Source organism: Propithecus coquereli, unplaced genomic scaffold, assembly GCF_000956105.1.
Source record: "Propithecus coquereli isolate 6110/MARCELLA unplaced genomic scaffold, Pcoq_1.0 Scaffold563, whole genome shotgun sequence".
NCBI lineage: Eukaryota > Metazoa > Chordata > Mammalia > Primates > Indriidae > Propithecus > Propithecus coquereli.
In genome coordinates this window covers 1,722,541-1,735,864 of record NW_012151541.1, presented here as the reverse complement: position 1 = coordinate 1,735,864, position 13,324 = coordinate 1,722,541, and the positions used below count along the sequence as shown (strand labels likewise).

Here is a 13,324-nt window from a genome sequence, read left to right as displayed (position 1 = left end):
AAAGAACAAAACTTGAAAAATTGCTCCAAAGCTGTTTCCCTTAGTGTAGTTTTCTAGGCCTTATGGTAAATAGATTCTTAGTCTCATTAAATCTCTAGGGTGTCCTCCCATGGGTCAAGCAACCTACTTCCCACAAACCTAGTTTCCCCTCTTTCCCTGGCGAGATGAAGGAGTCTGTGAGTGGTAAACACTGATGTAACTGCAATTGCTTACATAGTAATACATAACCCCCTACCCTCAACCACTTTCTCCATTCCATGTGCAGAATGACTTCTCTTTGAATTCCCTGATGTTAAACCTGTCACCGAAACACATTAGTTGAAAGCATCATAGCTCTTGCTTGATGAATACTCAAAGTGAGCAGGGGCAGAAGAGATCTATGTATCCTATTATGTTATCGATCTCAATATCATGCTGCCTTTGTAGTTTATGGTCATAACTGACCAAGAAAAACTTCAGTCTCGCTGGAGCAAATCCAGGAAGGAAAAGACTGTTTTGTATCGATCACAAAACATTTAACTAAGTTCATAAGAATCCAAATTACCAATGTAGAAAGATCTCAAACAGCTAACATTTGTGTAATAATCAGTTAAATAAAAAAATACCAAAACTTCTTTTTACAGATAAAAAGAAATTACGTCTCTCAGTTCAAAAAAGCACCCTGGGAAGCATTTTTTTTTAATGAACCAAAAATGCTTTTGTATATCTTTGTATTAGCTACTTTTATAAATAGCATGATTTTTATGAGAAAAAATGAAGATATTTCCATTTTTATTTTAGAAAGGTACACAGAGTCCAAAGGAAGTCTGCCTGAGACCATCAAATTCCCAAATTATCAAATTGAGGTCAGCAATTAAATATTTGCTTTAAACTTTCTATTAAAGTAGAAAAGAAAAATAGCACAATTTCTATAGGACATCAGGGTAAGCATGGCAATAAATCTGCCTTAATAGGAATGCTATTTTCATGTATTCTTGGGGAGAGAATGCTAAAAATGCTTCAATTAACCCCAAGATAGAAATAAAAATTATAACCTGGGATTACCAATTCAATTTGTACTAAACATGAACTGCAAATAAAATGTTAGTTGCTTTCCTTTCAGTTCAGAAATATATCTTTAATAACTTTTATTCGTTAGCTGTGAGGATCCAAATGCCTGAATTTAAAATGCTATTTACTCCTTAATCCATTAATAGGCTTGCCATAACTCAAATGTTTGTCTTTTTTCCCAAGGTAAAAAATTTGTTTTGTTCTGATGTTACCATCACATTTACTCAATTTTGCAAATGGGGGAACATCACGATTTACAATACCATGATTGTCATCATCAATAACCACAAAAGAGATTTCCTTGCTACTTAGGTGAAACACTAGGTTAAGCCCAGAATATGAATTTTACTGCTTCTACGAATACTCTGTTTATTTCACTGTTTGCTTCACAGCAGAACTGGATGGCTGGGGCCAATTTTAGAATCCAATTCTCAGTTTCTTAGAAGGGCCTTTCCTACTCCAAGAACCGAATTTTTCTATTACTAAAATGTGGTTTGCAATTATAATATTTATCTCCCTACCATTCCTCCCCTTCAATTAGCTGAGGTGCAATTTACATGTCACATAACCTTTTCAAATCACAGAAATTTGTCCAGCACCTCGAAGTTACCTGATCTAATTCTGAAAATCCTGTACAGTAATTCCAAAACCAATGTCAAATACTATGAAACACAATATAAAGTTGAACCAAAATACCACTTAACATTTAATAATTGCAAATGTTTATTACAATTTACAGATTAGTTAACAGTTATATACACAAATATAATTTGAGCTATAAAACTTCAAACTATTGAAATCATTGGATCTGTAGAAGCCAATTTAGAAGTCTTGTGCCCTAATGTCACCTTCCTTAAATTATAAAAAAATAAAATCTGATCATTTTAAGTTAAAGATGAAGAGGTGTTATCAGAGTTCACCACTGAGAAATGGAAATTTTACCTGTCTGTACAAAGCCATTCACATGCTACATTGACACTGAAAGCACCACTACAGGACTTTAAATGTGTAAAATGTTTAATTAAAACCTCCAAGGGGAGTCCACTTGCTCAAGGCCTCTTGGGCGTGGCTCCGGGTCATGGTCCTCAAATTTATAAAAAAAAAAAATTAAATAAAAATTAAAAAAAAAAAAAACACCTCCAAGGATTTTCTTTGCAAAACTGTGGCGGTTTAATTTGTTCTAACAACTAGAATTGGGATGAAACTAACAAGAATTTTGTTTGTATCCTTCGGTCCAATTTTAAAATAGTCCTTTCTGTCTTTCTCATCACCATCTGATCACTTCTTCTAAAAGAAGGCAGTACGTGGAAGAATTCTTAAACAAACTCTTACTTTATTTGGTGGTGAGGTCAGAGTACCATGGGGTACAAACTTTCCAAACTCCAATGAAAGATGTCCCATTATTTTCAAATACACAGGTAGTAGATTTCAGAAACACAAAACACAATCTAAGTCTCTGAAATAAAATTGTATACTTCCATCCGGTTTTAAAAGAATGCCTATGTTTTCAAAAAGCTTTTTTTTTTTTTGGCCAGGCGCAGTGGCTCACGCCTATAATCCCAGTACTCTGGGAGGCCAAGGCAGGAAGATTAATTGAGGCCAGGAGTTCATGACCACCTTGAGCAAGAGCAACACCCCATCTCTCCAAAAAATTTAAAAATTAGCCAGGTGTGGTGGCACACGCCTGTAGTCCCAGCTACTCAGGCAGCTGAGGCAGGAAGATTGTTTGAGCCCAGGGGTTTAAGGTTGCAGTGAGCTATGATGACATCACAGCACTCTAGCCTGGGTAACAGAGTGAGACTCCGTCTCAAAAAAAAAAAAAAAAAGCCTCTTTTCTTCAAGGCAAATGATGCTTGCTTTCCACCTGGTGCTTTGAAACTAGCCTGTTTTCATGGCATTACACCAGCCTCTGTAAATACATTCCCTGTGATTACCAAAAGTGGAAGTACACAAAACACATAGAATAAGGGTTCTACAAAAGTTTGACCAACTTTTACGGGTTGCACTCAGTATGCTTATGTATGAATACATAAACACTGGAGGCAGTTCTTAGAGCAAACCAGATAGAAATAAAATAATGACCAGGTAGATTACAAACTGAGGTAGTAACCCTACAAGCACTTCTGTTGAAAAATTCATCCCCACAGTGACAAACTCAAAATCAAGAGGTCATCTATTCTACTTATGTTTTCCATTATCTGTGACAGGAGGCGTGTGGAATAAAAAGACCATGAAAGAGTTGGCTGAAAATCCCTTGACCGAACAGACGCACATGATGTAAAGTTAATTAAATAAACCAAACACAACTAGCTAGTCAATGCAAAGACTTTGATTCAAAAGTAAACTTTGGGCTAAAGTTATTAAGACTTCCTAATTGTTAAATCTATAATTCTATCCTTTCCTGAAAGTATAGGCCTTGCCATTACTTCTCTCATTATTAAAATAGTAGAACACAATAAATCCAGATATTGACTTAAGTTTATATTTTACATTTCAAACTTGAAAATTCAGAACTGCCCATTTCCAAGTTTACAGTGTCATCCTGACAGGTTTCAAAAGTGACAGTGCTGAGGCATGATGATATTAGTAACACTGGTTTTCTGTTGAGAGCACACACAACAAAACCAAAACTCTGAGATGTCTCCTATCATCTTCCTAGGAAAATACTAGGCTTTTAAGTTTAAAAATAAATGTCTATGATGCAAGTATTACTTTCTAGAGTGTTTTACAATTTCTACCTGTTAAAAGATACAAAGAAATACATTCAACTGGGAACTACAACAACATATACAGAACCTTCTCCAAAGAACAGCTTGCACAGAAATTAAATATATTAGATGTTATAATTTGGCAGAAAGATGCAGTTTTCCCAAAGTAGCAGAGAGGACTGCACATTATCGATTTTGTGGCAGTCCTTGGAAATATCTTAGGTAGAACCTAACAAAGAAATAAAAATCTACTACACATTTTCAACCAAAGTCATTTTTACATGAAAAAAAAAAAGTGACATAAGATAATGTTTCAACCTTAATGTAGACAGGCCAAATTACTGAAATTAAAAAATATAGAAGCCCATTAATTTCAGAATGTTGGGAAAGAAACAAGAAAAAGCCCAAAGTTTTGAGACAGGCATACATAATTTAAATTAGGACCGAAAATGGGCTTTAAGCCCTATAAATATTGTTTCCCAAAAAAATGAGTTTTCAAAGTGCAAAATGACAACTCCAAAAGGTCCCATTTTTACCTCAAGCAAGCAAAGGTCATTTAAAAATGCATCCAACTAAATCAAAAAAGGGAAGATCAAAAAAGGGAAGCCATACTATCTCTTCCTTCATTATCAGGCCTGGCTTCAAACCTAAATGCTTCTAGGTGGGATATGTTGCAAAAGAAAAATTAAACTAGACCACTGGTTCCAAGTTACATTTCCTCTAAAAAAAGGTCAAAGGACAGCTGCCAGTATTTGTTTTTAAAAGAAACCTCTCAAGTAAGAGGTAGTGTATGCTAGAGCTACAGGCTGTCAATTCATCTTAACATTGCTGGAAAACATGAAGTCCTTTGAAGCATGTTCCCTGGAGTCTATTAAACATTCTTTCTCTGTGCTCAAATGTCAAGCAGTATCCAATAGCATCTTCTGTTTCCTGAATTCGTTTCTGGAACCTGCATCCATCTCTTGCAAATTCTTCCCATGGTCCTTTGCGATCCTCATCACCACTTATATAATACTCAGTAACTTCTTCAAGGAAGGTTACCTATAAAGACAAAGACTAATTTTAGTAATTCTCTAGGATCTTACAATTAGCATTGAGGTCGATAACCCTTATGCTACTAATTCTTTCGGAATATAGAATATCTTACAGGAATATTTGGTCTCAACTATACCTGAAGTTAAAAATAAGAAAAAGAAAAAATCCTGACTAGATGGCATTTGAATAAAACAGTGAAAAAATGCCACTTGAATCTTTCATTTATGTATATGTAGATATAGCTCTTATGTATGTGTAGATACATCTGTCAGGTATCTATAAACACACAGTCCTCTCACCCCAGCTCTAGGCCTTTTGCTGTTGATAAAATTAATCCAAATGAAGTCAAATTTTCTTGCTATTATAATTCCTGCTAATTTTTAATCCTTAGGGAAATATAGTTCTGTAATATTCTTCCCATAAAATGACAAAACAAAATATTTCAGAAAATAACCACTATATCCCTGGAAGTCAATGTTTTTATCATAGCACAAAGGCTTTAACGATATTTTTGTTTATTTCTATTCTTCCTTTTTCCTCTTTATAAAATTTTTCACTTTTCAGTGATTTCCAATTTTTGAATCATATACATATATATATATAGTACTATTTTTTATTACTTAGGTAACCAGAAGAGAGATGAGAAAGTAACTTAGTAAACAAAGTACAGCAAAATTAGCATCTTTAGGCTGTTACTCTAAGAGACTTTGTACGTAAAATAAAATAAACCTCTTTGTATTCAATATGCTATCGCTATATATACATGAAATTGTGAATATTAAAATATACATGACATGTAATGAGTGACAATTTCTACTTGTTACTACTTAGTCCCTACTTAATTTCTAATACAGAAGTTTCTTTCTAAGATATCAAACTCCAAAAGTAAATACTTGCTTTACAGTATGTTCAGTAGTTACATCAGCCAATCCCACCGCGGCCTACTACTTTCATTCCCTTTACATCAGGCCAAGGAAAGCCCCTGAGGACAATTAGCAGGTATGTAACACCTTACTAGATATTGCATTCTAGCCTTGAATATTCCTTATCCACGTATCATTAGGACAAATAATAAAAATTCATACAGTGTTTACCATATGCCAGGCTCTTTTCAAAGAGCTTTACAGTTTTTACCTCATTTAATCCTCACATCAACCTTGTAAGGTATGAACTATTATCATCCCCATTACACAGATAAGAAAACAGAGGAAGAAAAGTTAACTGACTTGTTCAAATCACACAGCGTTTAGTGATGTAATCAGGATTCAAACACCAAAACTGGCTCCACAGTCCACACTGTTATGTCATGACACAAAGTATTTTAATTCTTAGAGCTGAAAGCCTCGTTCTAAGAATTGGGCACTACCCATTATGCCCACATACCTAAAGAATGGCAAGTTAGTCAAAGGCTCTCACAAAACTCTATCACATTTAGACATAACCTTTTATAAGTTTTGCTTCTAGTTCATAGTCGACAGTCTCATCCATCCCACTCACTTCGTTTTACTCGATGAGCAGGCTAAAACGAGACATGAGACTGGCCTGAGGTCCCTGAACAATAAGAGCTATTGTTTAAAGTAAGGCAATGAATTATGAGTTTTATTTACTCATCTCATTTAAGTCTCGCAATAACTTGTCAACAGATGTTATTATTCCCACCAGATAAATCAGTGATTCAAGGCCATGAAAGTCAAGTAACTTCCCAGCCAGATTTGGAAGTCTGGCTGTGTTCCAAATCCCTCAGCCTTAACCACTCAGGAGTAAAGAACACAGGTCTCCAGATGCCAAGTGCTCATTCCATTGCCCCACTTTGTTTCTTACCTATTCACTCTAAATAGGTCATTTTGTAAGGGGCCTCTTAAAAGGATAGAGCTCTTTCATCATGGCATTTATGAAGTGTGAACTAAAATTTAATTTTTATCATGACTTACTCTGCTTCTTACAGGTAATACAAAAGATTACCACCATTTAGAGATATTTTCTGCCCCAGGGATAGTTTCAAAGTATTAAGCTGGCCATTTAGAGCCAATATATTATGGTACTGTCCACTTGAAACTCCCTGATGCTACAGAATCTGAGGTCAACAATAACTCACTCACCCCCTTCTCTTTCCAAATAAAAGTACAGGAAACTAAAGAAACTTTCCCTGTACAATAAGACACCTTTGAGTTTGGGGGAATTTCTTTTCGATTAATAACTCAATAAATAACAAAGAAAAATAAAGCAATTCAAAAGATTCCTAAAATAAGGTTACTCTGACAACATAATGAGAGAGTAAAACACCCCATAAAGTTAAGACTAGCCTGGGAATAGGAAGCAACTACTCAAGGTAAACCAACTAAGTGGCCATCACTGTTTATGACGATTATTAACCTGTAGCTAGCCGCTAAAAACTAGTATTTCATTCCTAAGAAAAGGCAATACCATCTTCTGTGTTGTTCTTAACTATCAATCAAAACCACGTAATGTCAAAAAGTTTTTGATACTAAAATTAGTATTTTCTTTCATGGCAAACAACCAGATAAATCTGACTTCCTACTTGGTATCATCATCCCCTTAAAGTTTTAACAGACAGGTAGGAAGACACTGCTATCAAGCAAATAAAATATTAAGTGTTTGCAAACAACCTATTTAAAATTGTTTTAAAAGTCTATGGCTATAACAGGACTTTCTCGATCTCCAGAAAAGATTTTTTTTTCTCCGAGATGGAGTGCAATGGCATCAACTCCTGGGCTCAAGCAATCCTTCTGGCTCAGCCTCCTGAGCGGCTGGGACTACAGGTGCACACCACCACGCCCAGCTAATTTTTGTATTTTCTGTAGAGATGGGGATCTTACTATTGCCCATGCTGGTCTGGAACTCCTGGCCTTAAGCAATCCTCTGGCCTCAGGCCTCAGCCTCCCAAAGTGCTAGGATTACAGACATCAGTCACCGTGCCTGGCCCCCAATCTCTTGAAAAATTAAATAATGTATATACAAGGTTTAATATTTCTGTTCCTTTAAAAAGGGTGAGAAGTTGAAGCTTGTAGGGAAACAGCCCAGAGCTATCGACCCAAATAAAAACGCATTTTCCTGGTAACACCTATACACTGGCAGTTTCGTTTTGGACAGGAACTATGTATGGGGAGGGTGGCGGGGGCACAGTGGTGGCGGTGAAGAGGAAGTGAGAAGAGGAAGGGTCAGTTAAATATGAAACATTTCTCTAACCAAGTATATGAGCTTAGAGACCTTCCTCAAAAATATGTACTATTACGCCTCCAAAAAACAGTCATGCTGCTATACTTAACTGTACGAAGTCAGGATTATCAGACATGTTAAAAGAACAAACCTTTTTTCTTTTGATATGCATGTGTCTTTCTCCAGAAAGAACCTCACGCTGTACCAAGTCTGGACATCCACTTTCTTGGCTCCCTAACAGTTGCACCTTACAAGAAAGTACGGTGTGACACTCAGAAATGGCCACAATGGACTCAGACGGTCTCTTTGAGTCACGACAGCCTTTCCGGTCTTTCCCTGACGTTTCAAAAGGAGCCTTAAAATTTAAAAGGTTGTAGGGGTCATCAGAATTACAGAAAGAGTTCCACAGTTGGAGACTCTCTGCTTCATCTGCACTAGATTCCCAATCCTCTTCCTCCTCAGAGCTATGGTGAGAGGTCTCAGACAGGCTTCCCGTCTGAGAGGAATTCTCTACATCAGACTTATCGGACAAATCCTTCTCTGACCCAGAAGCGTCTTCAGGAACAATTCTGGCAGCAGTCTGAATTGTTGCCGTGAAGTTTTGGGGATTGTAAGGATCTACACTGTAGAAAGAGTTCCAAAGGTGAAGCCCTTCAGAGTCTCCTTCAAGGTCTGAGTCTGACAGTGAGTTATCACTATCGAAACCATCATCCTCAGCTTCCTCATCCCAGTCCTCACCTTCGGAATCAGAACTTGTTTCCAGGTCACTGGATGCACCTCCCAAAATATAATCTATCAATTTGTTGCTACAAGCGGGTCTGGCAGAAAGGGGAAGGTCTCCAACTACACTTATTTGGTCCTCTCTAGGCTCTTTTTCCATAGGTACCTCAGACGACGGACAGCTCTCCGAAGGGTCCTGTTTTTCCAAGGCAAGTGGAATCTCTTCAGTCAACAATTCTATTTTTTCTTCAGCAGGTTCCTGGGTGCTTCCAGGAATGGCTCCAGCCGGGGGAACAAACTGTGTTGGGTTATCTCCGCAGTGTTTCAGATCCATCCGGAGAAGGCTGTGTTCCTCCTCCAGGCTGTGGTAGCCATTGTCTTGGTCAGGGCTGGGTAACTCTTGCCCCTTGCTAGTCTGCTGAAGGAATTCCAGCCGTTTCATGCGAAGATGGTGAATTTCTGGCAGGCCTTCTCTAGAAAGGGGTGGGCATCCCTGCCATGAGGCTGGAGAGATCTCTGCACTCAGTGGCTGGGGATGACAATCGTCCTCAATCAGGCAGTTGCTCTCCGGGGTTAGCGTCTGGCAATCAACGAGCTCGCCATTTCCAACGCTGTTCTGACAGCTGAGCTCTGGCTGGGGCAGGCAGTCCAGGTAGGTGGAGTTCGGCAAATAGGAGACTACGCTGAAATTGCCTAAGCGTTGAATGCTTAGAGGCCCGGAGGGCGAAAAGCCACGTTGCTGGTCAGAGTACAGATGGGATTGAAGGCTGCTCGGCAACAGCTCCCCTTCCCACAGCTGCTCTAAAAGAAACACGTGTGCTGCAGCGTCCAGAGCACTTCCCTTGGCTTTAAGCTCCAATTCGAGGTCTGGGGACGAGCAGTGCCAGTGCATCCCCTCCTCTAGCCAGTCAAAGGTACTGGTAACCAAGTAGTCCGAGGAATTGAGCCGCTGCGAACTCAAAGATTTCTGCGCTGTGGGGCCGGCTGCTTCCTCCCGTCCCTTCAGGGCTTTGAGAGCGCTGAAGCCTCCAGCAAAATCTAGCCATCTGGTGGGAATCATCCCACTGATTTGGATTTGGCTCCAAATCAGCAGCTTCTGAAGCAAGCTGGGGAGCGGCGCAAGGAGCTGGGAAAGCAGCTTCGTCCAGTAGCTGGTCCGAGCCTTGGGCTGGGCAGAGGAGAGCAGTGTGGGGTCAGGAGGTGCAGGGAACTTGGACAAGCCTGGTTGCGGTCGCCAAAAGAAGAAGGGCAGCCAGAACCGGGAGCCCGCCCGAGGGGCGGACCGTTTCCGCCATCCGCCTGTCCCCGGCTCCATCTCCTTTTTCTCGGCAGTCTCTCGCGTAGATTGGAGGTCGACGGGATTCGGAGACCTACACAGTCTCGGTCTTACCCAGCGGCGGAGTCGCTGCTCCAGGCCGATCCCCGGGCCAGCAGAAAAGCCACAGACGGCAGCGGGCGGCAGACGCCAGTGAGGAACGGCCAGGGTAGGAGGCGGCGGCTGAGGCGACATCCATCCTGGCAGGAAAGGACGTGTCCTAGTCCGCTAGAGGCCTCACCACCATAGATAGGAGCCCTCCCGCGGCGATCTCTCCGGAGAGACGGACCGTTAAAAAGCCCCTGAGCAGCGCGACACCGGAAGGGCTGGGCAGGCAGGCGGGCGCGGGTGGAAGCGAAAGCCAAAATGGCCGCGGGGCCAGCGCGAAGGCAGGACACCCCAAGCCACCGGATGAGACGAAGGACGGAAGGCGTCTACGCCACTAGCCCCGCGTCGCCCAACGTCTTTCGCAAAGCCCCGGGGCGGACCTTTCCGCACACTTCCGTGTGGAAGCCGATTGGTCGCCCTAGATTTCCCTGTCGGCTTCCTTACTCTAGGTGGAGCGCTCGTGCGCGGGAGGTTGCATCAGCCGGCCCGGGCTGTGCGCATGCGTGCTCGTTTTTCCGTGGTCTCCTGGGAGACCGCCTTCACCGGCTTCTGGGTTAAAAGGAAAGGCTTAGGGTGGGGAGAGGGTTTCAGGATAACCGGAGAATTCCCCTTTTAATGGTCTCATACACACGGAGGTGTATACAGTCGTCCACAGAGTCGTCCTTATCCACAGAGGCTTAGTTCCAGGCCCTCCCCGCCCCCCATACCAAAATCCGGAGTTGCTCAAATCCCTGATATAAAATGGCGTAGTATTTGCATATAACCTACGCACATCCTTCCGGATACTTTAATAAAATTATCCATAGATTACTTATAATACCTAATACAAATGCTATGTACATAGTTGTTATATTGTATTTTTTAGTTCGTATTACTTATTGTTATTTTTTTCTGAACATTTTCAATCCGTGGTTGGTTGAATCCCTGGATGCGAACTCGGGGATAGACAAGGTCCACTATACACTTACCTTAGACGTCCATATGTCAGGGTTCTGGTATTGTTGAGCGCTAAGTAGACCGTAAACCCGAGATCTTAGTTTACAAGAATTGCGCAATGTTGTGCAAATACACGTCTGGTGTTAAGACACAAATCATCTGGAGTGAATAATAATAGGAATGAAAAAATCTTTTTTTTTCCTTTTTTTCTTTTTTTGAGACAGAGTCTCTCCCTGTCTCCCCGGCTAGAGTGCAGTGGCGTCATCATAGCTCACAGCAACCTCAAACTCCTGGGGTCAAGTGAACCTCCTGCCCCAGCCTCCAGAGAAGCTGAAACCACAAGCGAGCGCCACCACGCCCGGCTAATTTTTCTATTTTTTTTAGTAGGGAGGAGGGTCTTGCTCAGGCTGATCTGGAACTCCTGAGCTCAAGCAGTCATCCCTCCTCGGCCTCCCGGAGTGCTAGGATTCCAGGCGCCCAGCCACGAATGAAAAAATCTTAAGTGCAAAATGAATCATTCTTATCCATTCCCACCCTCTCTGCTTTAGAGTTTCTAAATCACCATTTATAGTTGCCCGAGGAAGTCACAGAGGAGAAAGAAAAGTCCCCAGAACCGTTTACTCTCTTTTATGCTTCCCAGCAGGCAATACATTCAATTCGTATTTGCTTCCTGAGCAAACAGAACAACAGTGTACGACACCCAAGAAGGAAGCACAGACTATTATCCTTTGAAAAAAAATTGGCTGGTAATTTTAATTGCTGTGTTTGATTCTCTCTTGTGAGTTTGGTCTTAGTTCATTTCCTTATTTCTGATCCATAGTCAGATGCATTATGCATTGCACCACCGGCTGGGCAGGCAGGCGGTCCCATCCCTGTTTCCTTACTTCTGCTAAAACTTTTTAATCCATACTCCTGAAGTAGAGTATTTATTACACATGGAGGGTAGCAGTTTTGAGCATGAGGGACAGCAGAAAGATCTTTGGGGACCCCAGGGGAAACCAGCTGCTCTTCCTGTTTTATTAGGCCTGTTCAAGTAACAGCTGCTTCTTTTTTTTCCAAGACAGGGTCTGACTATGTTGCCCAGGCTGGCCTCCAACTCCTGGCCCCTAGTGATCCTCTGTCTCAGCCTCCCGAGTAGCTGGGACTACACGCACCTGACACCATGCCTGGAAAACCACTTCTTTCTAAGCAGCCAAGAGGTCCTCAGTTTCTGTTGTTTACCCTTTATTATCTTTATTATCCGCATCTCTGGAAATATCTCATTTCTCAATCCTGAGAACATCAGAAAAATGTATTGATAATAGGAGTCAGTTTCATAATAGAAAAGAGATCCAAGTATGCAAATTAATTACTGGAAGCCTCAGTTTCTTCATTTGTAAAGTGAGGCTAATAATTCCTCTTTCAATGGTAAGAGAACTAAAATTCCTAATAAAGTGCCTCCGCTAGACAGAGCAGGGGTACAAAGATTAGCTAGTATTCTTGTGTTGTTCTACTTTACAATCTCCAATTGTTTCTCATTGCCTACAGAATAAAGGCTTTATTCAGTCTGTCCTCCCACTATACTCGTCCAGCCTCCTCTTCCGTCACTTCTCTTCATGCGTGTTATACTTTAGGAACATTGGATTTATCAGCTCCTTGTTTCATGCCTTTACTGATGCTGTTTCTGGGCCAGGAAAAACCTCACCTTTCCTGTATATATCTTCTCATGCTTCAAGGTCCAACTCAAATGTCAATTTCTCCCTGAAGCCTTTGCTGACCTTTCCAGTCAGAATTAATGGATCCCTCCCAGCACTTATATTATTATACTCTATTAGAGCACTTAACACATTGCACTATATATACCTGTAAATGTTCTCTCCTGCTGGCCCCTGAGCTCCTTGAGGGCTGTATCGCAATACCTAATGTAGTGGTTCCCAAAGTATAGCCTGAGTACTCCTGAGGATCCTGTTTTGAAACCTTTTCAGAGGGCCCTTAAGTCAAAAATATTTTCACAATGAGTCTAAGTTTTTATTATCCTTTCTACCTCATTTTCTCATGAGTGTACAGTGGAGTTTTCTAGAGGATACATCATGCGTAATCTGGCAACAGAAGGAATGCAAAAGCAGATAGATACGCGATTCCAGCTGTTTTGTATTAAGCCAGATACTAAAGACTTTTGAAAAAAATGTAAGACAATGCCACTCTTCTCACTAAGCTTTGTTTTGAAAAGCAATTTTTCATTAAAAAATATTGCTTATGTTAACACGTAATGGGTTTATTATTTTTAAATAAATTT

The 13,324-nt window shown here is 40.6% G+C and overlaps 1 protein-coding gene across 3 annotated transcripts; it reads right to left on the bottom strand.

Annotated features, from left to right (window-relative positions):
• Positions 1 to 3,514: 3,514 nt before the first annotated feature.
• Positions 3,515 to 10,436, bottom strand: PPP1R15B (protein phosphatase 1, regulatory subunit 15B). 3 transcript variants are annotated; one of them, XM_012657885.1, is made up of 2 exons: positions 8,122 to 10,436; positions 3,515 to 4,799 (listed from the first exon to the last, which is right to left on the bottom strand). In XM_012657885.1, the coding sequence occupies exons 1-2, from the start codon at positions 10,198 to 10,200 to the stop codon at positions 4,578 to 4,580; spliced, it is 2,301 nt and encodes a 766-aa protein (XP_012513339.1). In that variant the 5' UTR covers positions 10,201 to 10,436; the 3' UTR covers positions 3,515 to 4,577. The 3 variants fall into 3 exon arrangements, with proteins under 3 accessions (XP_012513339.1, XP_012513340.1, XP_012513341.1); XM_012657886.1 differs by having other exon boundaries at positions 8,857 to 10,436; XM_012657887.1 differs by having other exon boundaries at positions 4,722 to 4,799; positions 8,709 to 10,436.
• Between the last annotated feature and the right edge of the window lie 2,888 nt (positions 10,437 to 13,324).

Excerpts from the sequence above, each read along its gene's own strand:
- PPP1R15B (XM_012657885.1), bottom strand. The coding sequence starts at position 10,200 with ATGTCGCCTCAGCCGCCGCCTCCTACCCTGGCCGTTCCTCACTGGCGT. Across the intron at positions 4,800-8,121 it reads TGCATATCAAAAGAAAAAAG|GTAACCTTCCTTGAAGAAGT; the intron begins GTTTGTTCTTTT and ends TTGTCTTTATAG.